Source organism: Anthonomus grandis, chromosome 12, assembly GCF_022605725.1.
Source record: "Anthonomus grandis grandis chromosome 12, icAntGran1.3, whole genome shotgun sequence".
Taxonomy (NCBI): Eukaryota; Metazoa; Arthropoda; class Insecta; order Coleoptera; family Curculionidae; genus Anthonomus; species Anthonomus grandis.
In genome coordinates this window covers 11,910,804-11,924,745 of record NC_065557.1, presented here as the reverse complement: position 1 = coordinate 11,924,745, position 13,942 = coordinate 11,910,804, and the positions used below count along the sequence as shown (strand labels likewise).

At 30.5% G+C, this 13,942-nt stretch overlaps 1 protein-coding gene across 4 annotated transcripts in view; it reads left to right on the top strand.

The window, feature by feature from the left end:
- The first annotated feature begins 378 nt into the window (after window positions 1-378).
- LOC126743265 (RNA-binding protein Pasilla) overlaps window positions 379-13,942 on the top strand; it is a 144,031-nt gene continuing 130,467 nt past the window's right edge. Inside the window, exon 1 of one of the 4 annotated variants that reach the window (XM_050450268.1) lies at window positions 379-527. Coding sequence is in view for 3 of the 4 variants with exons in the window: in XM_050450269.1 (XP_050306226.1) it covers window positions 9,024-9,141 (118 nt within the window). In the remaining variant the exon portion in view is untranslated. Of the gene's footprint in view, window positions 528-8,717; window positions 9,142-9,678; window positions 9,752-13,942 lie in introns of those variants that run through there. The other 3 variants (XM_050450269.1, XM_050450265.1, XM_050450267.1) reach the window with 3 other exon arrangements.

Genomic DNA, 13,942 nt, shown 5'->3' with positions numbered 1-13,942 from the left:
TACAATTAATTAACGAACCGTTGATTTTCTTGGGCGAACCTTGAGCTAAAGAACTGGCTTCGGTTTCATGTCATTTTTTCGTAGTCGATGAGCCATGAACACATTTATGGTCCACGGTCAAATAGAACTAGAAAAAAAAATTGCAATTTATTTGCTTATTCATAAAAGGATGCAATTATTTATATATTCAATCAGACAGGATGCATCATACTTATTACGTCTCGTTAGAAATATTATTGTTTTATTGCGCTTTAAATTTCACTAGACCAGATTATTATAAGTGTTTTTTTTTGCTGGTTATAAAGGTTATAATTTCACCTGGGCAGTATTTGCTAATAATAGGTGATCCAAGAAGGCCGAACCTGCTAGAAGTATCATACCGCCTGTCACTCTGAAATTTTCTGTTTGTCAAAATCATTTTTTACGTGTTTTCTCATCCCATTTTCAAAATTCCTTGTTTGTGTGTACAGTCGTCCATAGTGTCGTCTTAGTCGAAAATCATCTTTAAATTCCAGTTTATTTAGTGGGTAAGGATTTATGTTTTGACTTATAGCTTAATTTTTTGTTATTACCTTGCTTAAATGTTAGTTGAATTTTTACAATAATTATAATAAGTTGATGATAAATATGACTGCGTATTGAATTAGTGCCGACCGCTTTTCAAGAAAGTAATGCGGTAGATAGTAGAAAAAATGCGGCGAAATGAAGGTTAAGTCTTGTTTTGAGTTTTCTATTTGATGTCATTATTTTTATATAAAACTGACATTATTCCTACATATTCCATTCAATTTTCGATGATGTTATACTCTTATTGTTTATGTAGCGTTCGTCATCCTTTTTGCCTTAAATTTATTAAAAAATTCAATTTTTAAAAGAAGACTGCCCCTTTTTTCAACAGCACATTTCATATGATATCTCCACAAAGTATAGATACATAGATAGAAGTTTAGAAATTAAGTTCATATTCTTTTTTTTCTCAAAATTTAAGAAAGTAGCGAAATTTTTATTTTTTCTAGAAATGGATTTTTTTCAAAATTTTAAAAAATCAGCGTTTTTATTCTGAAAAATAAAGCTTTGAGCATTTTTGTGTCATTATACAGAGTGTCCGCGAAATGAGTGTACAACAAAAATTATAAATGTAAATTTCGAAACTGGCATACATTTCATAAAATATAAAGCAAACAAACATTTTCATTACGAGTATATTGACGAATATCATAAAAAAAATATAATTGCCTGGATATAAACGTAAACACGTAAAAGAAAATAAGTGTCATTAGCATAGACTCTACGTGCTTCTGTATTAACGAAAAATCAAACCTAAGTTTTGGCCCCTTTAATTTCGAATAGTAAGGTAAAAGTGTTTAGGTAAAAAATCAAAACCAAAATTATACAGTCTTCAAAAAACACTTAAAATGATTTTTTGGTTTTACGCGATTCAAACCATATATACAGATTATTATATTTATAAAACATATTTAGTGTTTAGGTATATTATGTGCAATAAAAATTGATGATAAACGCATGCATATGATGATATGATGTTCTCAAAAACAATTGGTGAGTGCAACAGTCATAAACAATATCAATATTAAACTATTTGTGGTTTAACAGTAACAATAAATGTAAAAATAGCTTTCAAAACACCATGCAGCCTTTGTTTTTTGTCAATGTCGTTTGTGGTCTATGAGGAAAACTTAAAAACGTAACTATCTATGTCCCTCTTTATCTCTCTGGAGATCAGGAATTTGATTTCTTGGCTAAACCGTTTATTTCGTACAGAAGAATTAAATTCTTTATATTATTTTAGCTTCTGGGAGCGAAACTATACGGCCAACAGGTACAAAGTTAGATTAATTTTGTAACTTTTAAAATGTTGGTTTTTTTCCAGTTGTCCGTGTAATGTGTCTGTGAAAAGAATTTACTGAAACTACATATACTAAAAAACATGGAATTAAATACAAAGTTAGGGAGATACAAAATATATAACAACATAAAAATAAAATAGCTGCGGACGTGGAGTGACAAGATAAATTACACGTATTTAGGGCTATTAATTTTAACTAATTTTAACACCAAGTCAACTTTAGGTAGTAAATTATAGTCTTATCTAGTGTGAAATTGTGGGTCATAAATGGGAATTTGTTTTCTAAGTCGGGAATTGTGAAAACGATGTACTTTAAGGAGTAATATTGGAGAATTTTCGGGAATGATTAAATTAGGTTTATTTATTTGTATCTATCTTTTAACAGCATGTATGTTTTTTCTCTTTTTTGCTTCAACAACCATTTTCAACTTTTTAACATTTTCGGTAAAATGAATATGTGGACTAATTTAGAGAAAGAACTTTTGAGGTAATGTTGTTACTTTCAGTTATGTTAACATTATAAGTATGTTGTATTCTTTTTAATGTATTTTTTTAATATATGGCCTTAAAGCTATTTTTTATATAACAACTGTCTTATGCTGCCATCGCTTCTTTAAATAAAATGTTGCAATAAAAAGTATGGAGCCTAGTGCCGTCCCTTATGGTACACCACAAGTGACTTCGGCTTCTGTACTAATAAGATCTTTAATTTGGACCCTAGGTGTACGATTTGACAAATAAATAAGACTTGATTAGGTCGAAAGGAAGTCCTCTAGAACAGGTTCTTCTCACTAGTTTTATTAGTTTAGGCTGGTTTACAGTGTCAGTCATTTCCAGGACTTTTGACCTTTTTTTAGAGAACTTAATGTAACTTCGCAATTCGCGTAAATACATTTTTACGGGTAACTTGGCGTAATTCATTTTTGCGATATCTTAACCGTGTATTTTCTGGAGACAAAGCCTTTCACAGTTTAATTTATTAACTTATCAGTTTATGAAGGGTTATCTGTTTTAGAGGTAAGCAAAGGACCTGGTCCTGATGGCCTCCCATAATTTTTTAGACCACTCGACATTATTTCTAACTTGTCTTTAACAACTTATTCCACACATTGGAAATCAAGCTTTATTACTCCTATTTTGAAAACGGGTGATACATGTTAAATCAACAACTACAGATCTATAAGTATCTTGAGCTGTATCCCTAAGATCTTTAAAAGTCTAGTGTCTGACTATCTCTTCGCAGGTTTAAAGCGCTGCTTCATCAAACAACAGTTCGGATTTCTACCCCATTGTTCTGCCGAACTAAATTTACTACCCTTTACTGATTTTCTCTTAGAATCATTGGAAGAAAAATCTCACATGCATGCATACACTGATTTCACTAAAGCTTTTGATCGAGTAAATCATAAAATTCTAATAAGAAAAAAAGAAATAGGCATTCAGGGTGAGCTTTTAAAGGGCTAGATTAGATAGGGATAAAATTAGAATTACATATATTTATTACAACTCGGTGTAGTTACGATTATAAGCACCTAATTTTTATAAATTTTATTTTTAATTCATGACCTACTATATCAAAATTTGTATTAAAATTTCTAAAAGCGTTATTTATTTGCTTATTTTTGAAAAAAAGTGCATAGTGTTATATAGTTTTGATAAGGGTAAAATACGACTAATTTAAGGGTCTATAAATATACAGGGTGTTTCATTTAAGAAAACTATATTTTATTTTTTTTTTCAAAAATAAAAAACCGTACAATAAAATGGATGCCGGAATCAAATTCTACATAAAAAATTCTATCAAAACTATTTTTTACTCTTTCAATATGTTACAGTAACAAAGATACGAGGAGTGTTCGAAAATCTCAAACTTTTAAAAAGACTCTGTAGATTAAAAACTATGGCAGCTGTCAAAGTTTTGACAACGGCATATTAAGTTTCACAAAAAAAATAACAAACTGTCGCGAAAACCGCAAGCTTCGATCTCCATTTATAAGCGAGATACCCCATAAAACGCATGAAAATGGGACACCCTGTACACCAATTTTCAAATTTCTTGATTATTAATGCCACCGCTGGTAAATATCGATATCCATCCCTCTGTATGAGTCATTTAAAATTAAATACCAGGTTGACTTCTGTTTTCGCGAAAAATCTAAATTAAAGAATATACAGGGTGGTCCAGTTTAAACGTCAATAATTTTAATACGTGATAGAGAATTTAAAAAGAAATAGACATTCATTATAAAATTTTTCTCAGAAATATTTAATAACAAAGATACAGGGTGTTAAAGTTAAGAATAATTATTTGTTTATTTATTATAATTTTTAAACTACAAGCTCAAAATTAATTAAATTTTGCATGCAGGCCATTGTAGTGAATTGTCAATTACTGATGAAGCCAATTTTTAAAAGAAATACCAGTGGCGTAACATACGGAGGGACTTGGTCCTTTTTTGTCTAAAATCTGCGAGGTGATAAAATATTTTTTTTTAGAAGAATTTTTTTTTAAGAAGATTTTTCATTTAATTAAAAAAAAAAAGTTACTCTTGCAAAATTATGATGTAAGGCACTGTTTTTAAAATATCTGAATTTAATTGTTCAGAAATACATGCTAAAATATTGCAAACATTTATAAAAAAAGGAAATCGGGCTTGAAATTGTAAAAAAATTTGACATAAAAGATGATCAAAAGTTACCCTAAGTCATTATTTCATTTGGCAAGTTTAATTTGGCAAGTTTTTGCAGCATTTTAACTTACGTTTCTGTACAATTAAACTAAGATATTTTAAAAACAGTGCCTTAAATCATTATTTTGCAAGAATACCTTTTTTTCCAAATTAAGTGGAGAATCTAACAGTTGACTTCTTATAAAAAAATATTTTATCACCTCGCAGATTTTAGACAAAAAAGAACCAAACCTCTCCGTATGTTACGCCACTGGCTTTTTCTTTAATTGGCTTTATCAATATTTGACAATTTACTACAATGACCTGCATGTGAAATTTAATTAAAATTGAGCTGGTAGTTTAAAATGATAAATAACCAAATATTTTTTCTTAATTTTAACACCCTGTATCTTTTTTAGGCAGATCACAGGTTTGGCTATGGGTTCATGTCTTTCCCCGCTCCTAAGTGAGATTTTCATGAGTGATCTAGAAAGAGAAATAGTTGAGGGTAGGTTTAGAGATTGTCTCACGGTATATAAGAGGTATGTGGATGACATTTTTATAATCTGGAATGGCAGAGAAGACCTTCTAAATTTTCTTAGTTTTGAAAATTCCTTACACCCAAACATTTCATTCACTTCTAATTAAGAAATGCAATAATAAACTTATTTTTGAAATATATCGTAAGCCCACCACTACCGATAATGTAATTCAGTACTCTTCAAATTCTCCCTACTCGTACAAATTTGCCTCCTAAAATTCATTTTTTTATAGATTGTTTAATATCCCCTTGTCAAAAGAAGCTTTCGCTAAAGAACTGAATATTATAAAACATATTGCTCTCAACAATGGATTTCCCCTTTATATATATAGACAAAATTTATTACAAATTTTTAAATAAATATAAATTGACCTACAATATAGTTCATAATAACGACACAAAAAGTTCCTTTAGATGCTTGTCCTTTTTTAGTTCAATCTCCTTAAATTTAGCAAGATTCTTTAAAACTCTAAATATAAAAAACGCTTTTAAGAGAGTCAATCATTTAAAGAACCAATTGGTCAGTACAGTAAATAAAGCAAGCGCTCTTTCTAAATCGGGGCTTATTTTCTAAAATGTGGCGATTGCAACGCAGTATACATTGGCCAATCTGGAAGAAAAAGCTCTACACGCATTAAAGAACACGTGGCGCTTTTTAAAAAATATAAAAATACCAATGTCAGTGATACCAAATCAGCGTTGGTTAACCATTTGCTGGCCACAACACATAATTTTTCTCTAGGGGTGGGAGCTGAAATGCTTCATGAATGCCCTAAAGGGAAGAATCTTGACCATCTGGAGAAAATGGAAATTACAAAAGCCAAAAAGAGTCCTATTCTCGAGTGTATGAATGACGTGTTTACTTTTGAACCTAATTTAATTTTTAACAATTTAATTTAGCTAAGTATTTTTTAATATTTCCTTTTAGTCATTTTCTTCAGCTAACTTTGGTTAACTTGTTAAGTTATTTAACATTGGGTCCGTATAGTCGATAGGTTTTACACCCATACTTCTAACCTTGTGGTACCGGGTTTGATTCTTATACATCAATGAGGATACATTTTCATTGAATTAGTTTAAAAAAAACTATATCAAATACAGAGTATTTTATAGCTTCAGTTTATATAAAATCAATTTATTTGGAAATCCCATTGATATATCTTTCTCTCTTGCACTTATGGAGTCCTTATGGGAACTACTAGGGGTAATCGGACATGCAAGTGCGATACCTCATTTTACAGGCAATTAAAAATACTTTTTAAAAATGAGAGAAAAAACGAAACGTCGGATTATTTTTTTATGCGTCATGTTGTAGAGCATAAAAAATTTAAGTGAAAAACTGTTTTTAGTTTTCCGATATCTCTTTAAAGTCCATAAAAGGTAAAAACAATTTTTACAAATTACGTTTTTTTTTGGATATCTCCGAAAGTATCTGAAATTTTAAAATTTTTTAAACGTCACTTTATTAAGCTCCAAATTGCGCAACTTTGCCTCCATTTGACCGACCCCGTAACTCTTACGGTTTCCGAGATCCCAATGGTCACCCTCGAATTTGGGATACCCTGTACATTTATAACCTAAAAAATTATTGTTTATTTATGTACAGGGTGTCCCACTTTGGGTACTTTTGCGGGATATCTCCGAAATTTTTAGAGATAGAGAGTTGCGGTTTTCGCGACACTGTGCTACTTTTTCGTAAAACTAAAGATGCTGTTAACAAAATTCTCATAGCCCTTTTATTTTTTAAGATACAGGGCATTTTTAAAATTTTTGCATTTTGGGACCCCCGTCGCGTCGTATCTTCGTTATTTTTACAGTTTTTATAAAAGTAAAAACTCATTCTTATAGATTTTTTTTCCATAGAATCTAGTGGTATAAAAATTTTTTTTTTGATTAATAGTTTTTGAGTTATAACCCAAACTTATGTTTTCTTTAATGTAACACCCTATATAATTATAGTTCTGTTATTATTGGCCTTTTTTTTTACTTTTTTAAAAATATATAACAGTATGGACTTATTTTCAAAAATACGCAAAAAACAATTACAATTTTCTAAATTTGAATTATCAAATTCATAACTTAATGGGAGGCCATGGCCATTTATAACAAGAAACAAAAAAATTACAAATAAATTGTTTTTTTATTAAATTGACATGTTTCTTTAAATTAATTGGTAACATTGATTTATGTCTTACTATTGTCAAGCTTAAGTTGAATTAATATTAGAATCTTTTGTATTATTTTATTTTTGTAAAATTGGTGGATACCGTTAATAAATAAATCTTATAGAACTTCAAGACAAATTATTATTTTGAATGCTATTCAAAGGGTTACAAAAATGTGCCAATTTTGTATCAGAGAAGATGGTGGTCATTTTAAACATCTCTTGTAAAAATGTTGTTTTGTTATATAATTATTTTCTTATAGTGCTTATTAAATTTATATATTTGTTTTTTATGTTCCTTTATTACAAAAAAAATAAGAATGATGCAATTCTCCATTCGTCGTTATTAATTTGTAACTTTTTATTTGTCAATTTTTGTTATTTATGGCCTACAATTAAATTATGCATTTAATTTAAAAAATTCTTAGTTATTTGCGTATTTTTGAAAATAAGTCCATACTGTTATATATTTTTGAAAAGGTAAAAAAAAGACCAATTTTATGAACTTTAAATATATAGAGAGTTCCATTTAAAAAAACATAAGTTTGGATTATAACAAATCTATAACAAATAATCAAAAACTGTTAATCAAAAAAAAATATCTACACCATTAGATTCTACGGAAAAGTATCTATAAGAACGAATTCGGAGATACGACGGGGGTCTCGAAATGCAAAAATTTCTGTATCTTAAAAACTAAAAGGGCTATGAAAATTTTGTTAATAGCATCTTTATTTTTTATACATCTTTGTTTTTTAGTGTTTTCATGTAAGTTTTTAGTTTTGTTTAAGTAATATTGTTAAGTTTAGCCCTAATGATGCTCTAACTAGAGCGAAACACGTGTAGCCTGTGATTATATGTGGTGAGACCGTGACTTTGTCTTTGTTTTCGTCAATTTTGTATGTTGGTCTCTTGGAGAATAATGGATGAGATTCTTGTACCCTGTATCTTTGTTACTAAACATTTTTGAGAAAAATATTATAATGAAAGTCTATTTCTTTTTAAATTCTCTATCACGTATTAAAATTAATGACGTTTAAACTGGACTACCCTGTAGATTTAAAAAAAAAGGATCTTTTGGTTCAACATTATCTACATAAAACCCACGTGGTCCACTGATGATATATGCAAAAGAATTGTACCGAACATTGAGTGCTTATAAAAGAATCGAAAAACACACGCATATATGCGTTTATTAGTTTACAAAGTCAAAAATCTTCAAGGTCGTAAAAAAGCTCAGTAAAACGCGCAGTAGTTTAGCAGGAACAATAAATATAGCATATAGTTTAAAAAAAACATCGTGGACGAAAGCTTGGAGAGAGAGAGAGAGGAGAGGGGAGTGATCCTTGTGCTATCTAATCAACGGCGAACGCGCGGGAACTTGGTCGCGGGTCCGTCGCGGCACAGTGCAACTAAATTCGTCAGTTTGTACGCCTCGATCAAATTCTGCGTTGGTTTGGCTGGTTGAGTTCAGTTAGTATACACTCGCGCGGCAGAATCGGCCCCCGTCCGTCTCTCGTGGTGGCGCAAAATTGTATTTCATACGAAACATTTTTATCGTGAGGGAGTAACAGAGAAAGAGAGATAGAGAGAGAGAGAGAGAGAGCGAGTCGAACAACAGTTCAAAACTAGTGTTCACAAGTGTCTCAAAAACCTATACACTGTACACAGTGTGCGCAAAACCGTCGCCGACGCGAAAGTAGTGTGTGCCACAGTCCCGAACTGTGTGTGTCCCTGTGTATTCGCCCCTAAATTCCCGCTCTGCGCTGATGGACTAATAAGATGGCCGCCGACTCGGGTATGGATACGTGCCCTTCGCCGGAGATCGCGGATTCCAGAAAACGACCGCTCGATTGCGCCTCGGAAAACGGCGACTCGAAACGTTCTCATTTTAGTCCAGGTAATTTTTCAAGTTTTTTCTTTATTAAAAAAAAAAAATCTTAAACCCCTAAATACAATTTATATTATGTTGAGATTGCGGAGTGATAGTGGCGCGCTTATTTTCCTCGCATGGTGTCGGGGCAGGAGGGATCAATCGGCGGCGGCAACTCGGCGGGCTCAGCGCTCTGCTTCTGCTGCTGCTGCTGCTTGTGCTAGTGCTGCTGCTCCTTCACTCAATTGCGTATTCCGCGCGCCCATGTTGTTGTAGTATTATAAAATAGTCCGCTCGCTCGATCAGCTGCTGCTGCTGCTGCTCCTCGGTGTCCGTGGTGGTCCTCCGCAACCGCTAGTTGTTGTATTTGTTTGCTAGCCCTCTTGTTGTGCTGCTGGTTGGTATATTGGATTGCAGTACAATATCTACAGATCAAACCAAACTTGCTTGCGATCGCGAACCTATATTACACGTCGACATTCAGCATATGTTGGCCGGAAAAACCGGTGTTTTTTATGTGCCCGTCGTCACTGGTGATCGTTGTCGCGTCGCCTAATTAAGGGTTAAAACATCCCCTAAATGATACACGACGGCCCCTCGTTCTTCCTGCGGAACTTGATGAACTCCCTTCCGACCGGTGAGTTATCACGCTTTATTGGTGGAAGCTCACGATCATACAGGGGTTGGTTAAGTTTCAGCACATTTTTATTATTTCCACAAAAAAAATATTTGCTTCCTCATCCGACATTCACCATTCACGAACATGACTACGTAATATATTTACCGAGATACATAACCTAGAATTCGCGGTCGCAAGCATCTGTTTAGTTTCATATAAGGGCTTCGCATTATGCTTAATTCGATCCGAGTTATCTTATCACGCTCATTTTAGATGCACAAGACGCGTGTAGATTACGTGCACAAATCATTATTACGTCACAATTTTATAATAAGAATTTTTTTTGTCACCGTTGCATGTGTGGCAAGGTCAACTTAGGTAGCGTTTTCGTTTTTAATTGGCTTATGCCGGTTTCGTTTCACTGTATCTACCTCGTCAATATCATTTCAAATTTAGTGGCTTGATGCATCGTATATATTATTTAACATTATATAAGTTTGCCATTTATTATGTATAGAACATTCTGGAGAGTATTAATTTATGCTTATTAATGATTCATTTTCAAGGTAAAATAATTTTATTTGTAATAATTATCTATCCTTCTCTCTCTTTTACTTGTAAGTTCTATGGAAAGAACCGGAAATAATTATTGGATATTATTAGAAATTTTATTAAAATCTGAATATTATGAAAAGTCATGTAAAGAATTTATTGATTTTAGTTTCAGATGAAGAGTTTATTCAGCAAAAAGGTCCTTAAAAGCTTTCTTGTTAATAAAACCTTTTTAGAGTTATTAAATATTTTTTAATGAACGAAAAAAATCTAGATAGAGTCAGACTTTACAAAAATCAAAACAATTTAAAAGCTCATGTGAGAATTTTAGTATCATATGAAAGCTGATGAGTTTCTTTATCAAAAAGGTTCATAGAAGTCTCCCTCTAGAATCTAAATATAATCGTCCTAAAGTTATTTACTAATTTTGCAATGGATTGAAAAAATCTTGATACCTTCAAAGGCTTTGCAATAATATAGATATTTTGGAAACTTATTTAACGAATTAATTGATTTTATAAAAGCTGAGAAGTTTTTTAGCAGGAAGAATATTACAAGTTTATTGGGAAATACAGCCAATTTGGAGTTATTTAATAATTTTTCAATGGATTGAAAAAATCTTGATACTAAAAAAGCTTTACAAAAATCAAAATATTTTGGAAAGTCATGTGACAATCTTATTGATTTCAGTTTTAGAAGAAAACTGGAATGTTTTTACCAAAAAGGTCCTTAAACCTTTTCTTGCAAATATGTAGAATGGTTTTGAAGCTATTAAATATTATTAAGTATAGTTAAAGATTTTAGAAAAATTTAAATAATTTGAAAAGTCGTGTAAGAAGTTTAATTTTATAGGGAAGTTGATGAGTTTCTTCATCAGAAAGGTCCATACAAGTTTTCTTCTAAAAACTAGAGTCTTTAAAATAAAAATCTAAAATTCTGGAGTCATTTACTAATCTTAAAATGAATTGAAAAAAAAATTGATACAGTCAAAGGCTTTGCAATAATCTAAAAATTTTAATAACTTCATTAAAAGATTTTATTAATTAGTCTTTAGCAGAAAAGTAATTGCAAGTTAATTGGTAAATACAGCTAATTTATAGATATTTAGGAATTTTTCAATAGATTTTGCATATTTTGAAAAATCATATAATAATTTTATGGATTTTAGTTTTACATGAAAGCTAATTAAAATCTATATTGATGTGCCAAATTTATAAATACTTACTTATTTTATTAGGTATTACGTCACTATAGTGACATATAAATCAAATAGTGACGTAATACCCAATAAAATAAGTAAATAATTATGAAAGCAAATGAGTCTTTACCAAAAAGGTCCCTAAAAGTTTTCTTATAAATACAACGGCTTAATACTTATTTAAAATTTTGTAATAATTGTCGTTTTATCTGAAAGTTGACGTATTTCTTTAGAGAAACGATCTGCTTCATACATGTTTCGTTGTAAATATAATCGTTCTGGAGTTATAGAGTAGTTTTTCAATGAACTGAAAAAATCTTGATGGTCAAACGTTTTACATAAATTTAAATAAATTGAAAACTCATGGGATAATTTTATTGATTTTAGTTTTACTTAAAAGGAAATGAATGTACCCATAAAAAAGGTTCTTACAATTTTTTTTCTAAATACATCTGATTTCGAGTTAATTATTAGTTGTTTAATAAATTAAATGAATCTTACTGCCAGAGGCTTAAAAAAATCTAAAAATTTTGAAAGCTCATGTGAAGATTTTATTATTTTAAGCTTCAGACGAGTGGTAATGAGCGTCTTTACTTAAAAGGTCCTTACAAGTTCTAAAGTTTTTTCCAGGTTTTGGATTTTATTTAGAATTTTTTTTTAAATTCCAAGCAGTCCAAGGTTTTTAAATCCAGATATTTCATTTCTTTTTTCATTTTCAGGCAGTTCATCTTTTTTTCAGATTTAAGCATTTTTTAAATTCTAGACACTTAATTCCGTTACATTTAATTCCGTTAAATAAAATGTAAGGAAATTAAAAATCCAAGAAATTGGATCAAAGCGTCATTTAAATCCAGGTAGTTAATTTTTTTTATTCCAGGCAGTTGAAATGTAAGGAAATTTAAAATACACGCAGGGATATTTTTTTAATTCTAAATTTTTAATATTTTAATCTAAAATTGCAGTAGATTGAAAAAATGTCCGAAACATTCGGAAGTTAATTTATGTAATGACTACAAATCATCGCTGACAAAACGGCACAATCCCATAACAGAAATAACGTTTTCTGTTTATTGAACCAACGTCGTCTTTTACGTTGATATCAACCCTCAAATCAACGGTGAATAGATGTGCTATTGACGTCAGACGATCTACGAATACAAAATCTATCAATTTTGACTCTTATTATTCCGTTTTTTGTAAATATGGGATATAGTAAGGTTGTTGAAGCAAAGTTCCTCCTGCACTACAGTCTCAGTTTGGGTAAATAAAATTGTGCAAGTAAGTAAGTAATTCCACTCCAATTGAACCAATCTTATTTATATAGTGACTATATGAATTATGATTCCAAAATATTTGCTATCTAAAAATAGATTAATTTTCCTTTTAAAAATTCAAGTCTGTATGCAAAATTTATTTAACCTTCTATGAAACTCTGAGAAATTACGTTGATCATTATGTTGCCTTTTTAAAATCTATTCATTGATTCTTGGCATAATAGACCTTACTTTAAAGTTGATTCAACTGTACCCTGTTCTTTGAGTTAAAAGTTTCTTTGTAAATATAATCGTTCTGGAGTTATTGAGTAGTTTTTCAATGAATTGAAAAAATTTGATTGTGTCAAAAGCTTTAGAAACATTTAAATATATTTTGAGTTATTTTGTAGTTTTACAATAAATTGAAAAAAAGTAGTTTTTTTTTACTGTAACTAATATTATTTGGCAAACATTTGTAACCAAGTCGAGAGAAAAATGCGTCAAAAAATGTGTTCCAGGTTTTTTATTTTTTTCAGTAGGAATCTAAAATTGGCTTTACTGGCTGAAAAAATTAATATGTGATAAAAATATGGTTTAAATTTAGGCATTTTATAGTAAGCTATTGAGTGGAAAATTTTGTATCACTTATAAAATAACAATTTGGCTTAAAATGTCGCTTAAATGTCTAAAATGTCAAACTAGAGTGAAGATCTAATGAAACTAGTGAGAAGAAGTTTTTTTCTGGTTTTATTTCAAATATTAATCGATCGTTATCCAAAATAGGGTTATAAAACACTTTTTCAAATAATAGGAATAATTTATTTGCCATTTTGATGAAATCTAAACTCGTAAAAACAATTTAATAAAATTTCAGATAATTACTCAGCATCAAATTACGTTAGCATTAAGATCCTCATGGTGAGTTATAAGAACGATTCATTCTAAAGATCCTTTTAATTTGGACGTATTACTATTTCGCAATATGTGCTTTTAAATTTTGCCTCTCTGTTGGGCGCCAATCAACCTCATAATGTAGCCGGATTTCGAATATAGTGATTAACCATGGAATTATAAGTCAGTTGTATCGTAATATCCCTGGGGTTATCAGATCTATCGGCAATGGCACAGTTTGTTATACTGATCAAGGAATATATCGATTCTGTGGCGGCTTTTGTGTTTAATTTGTCCTGGTAATTAGGGTTACGA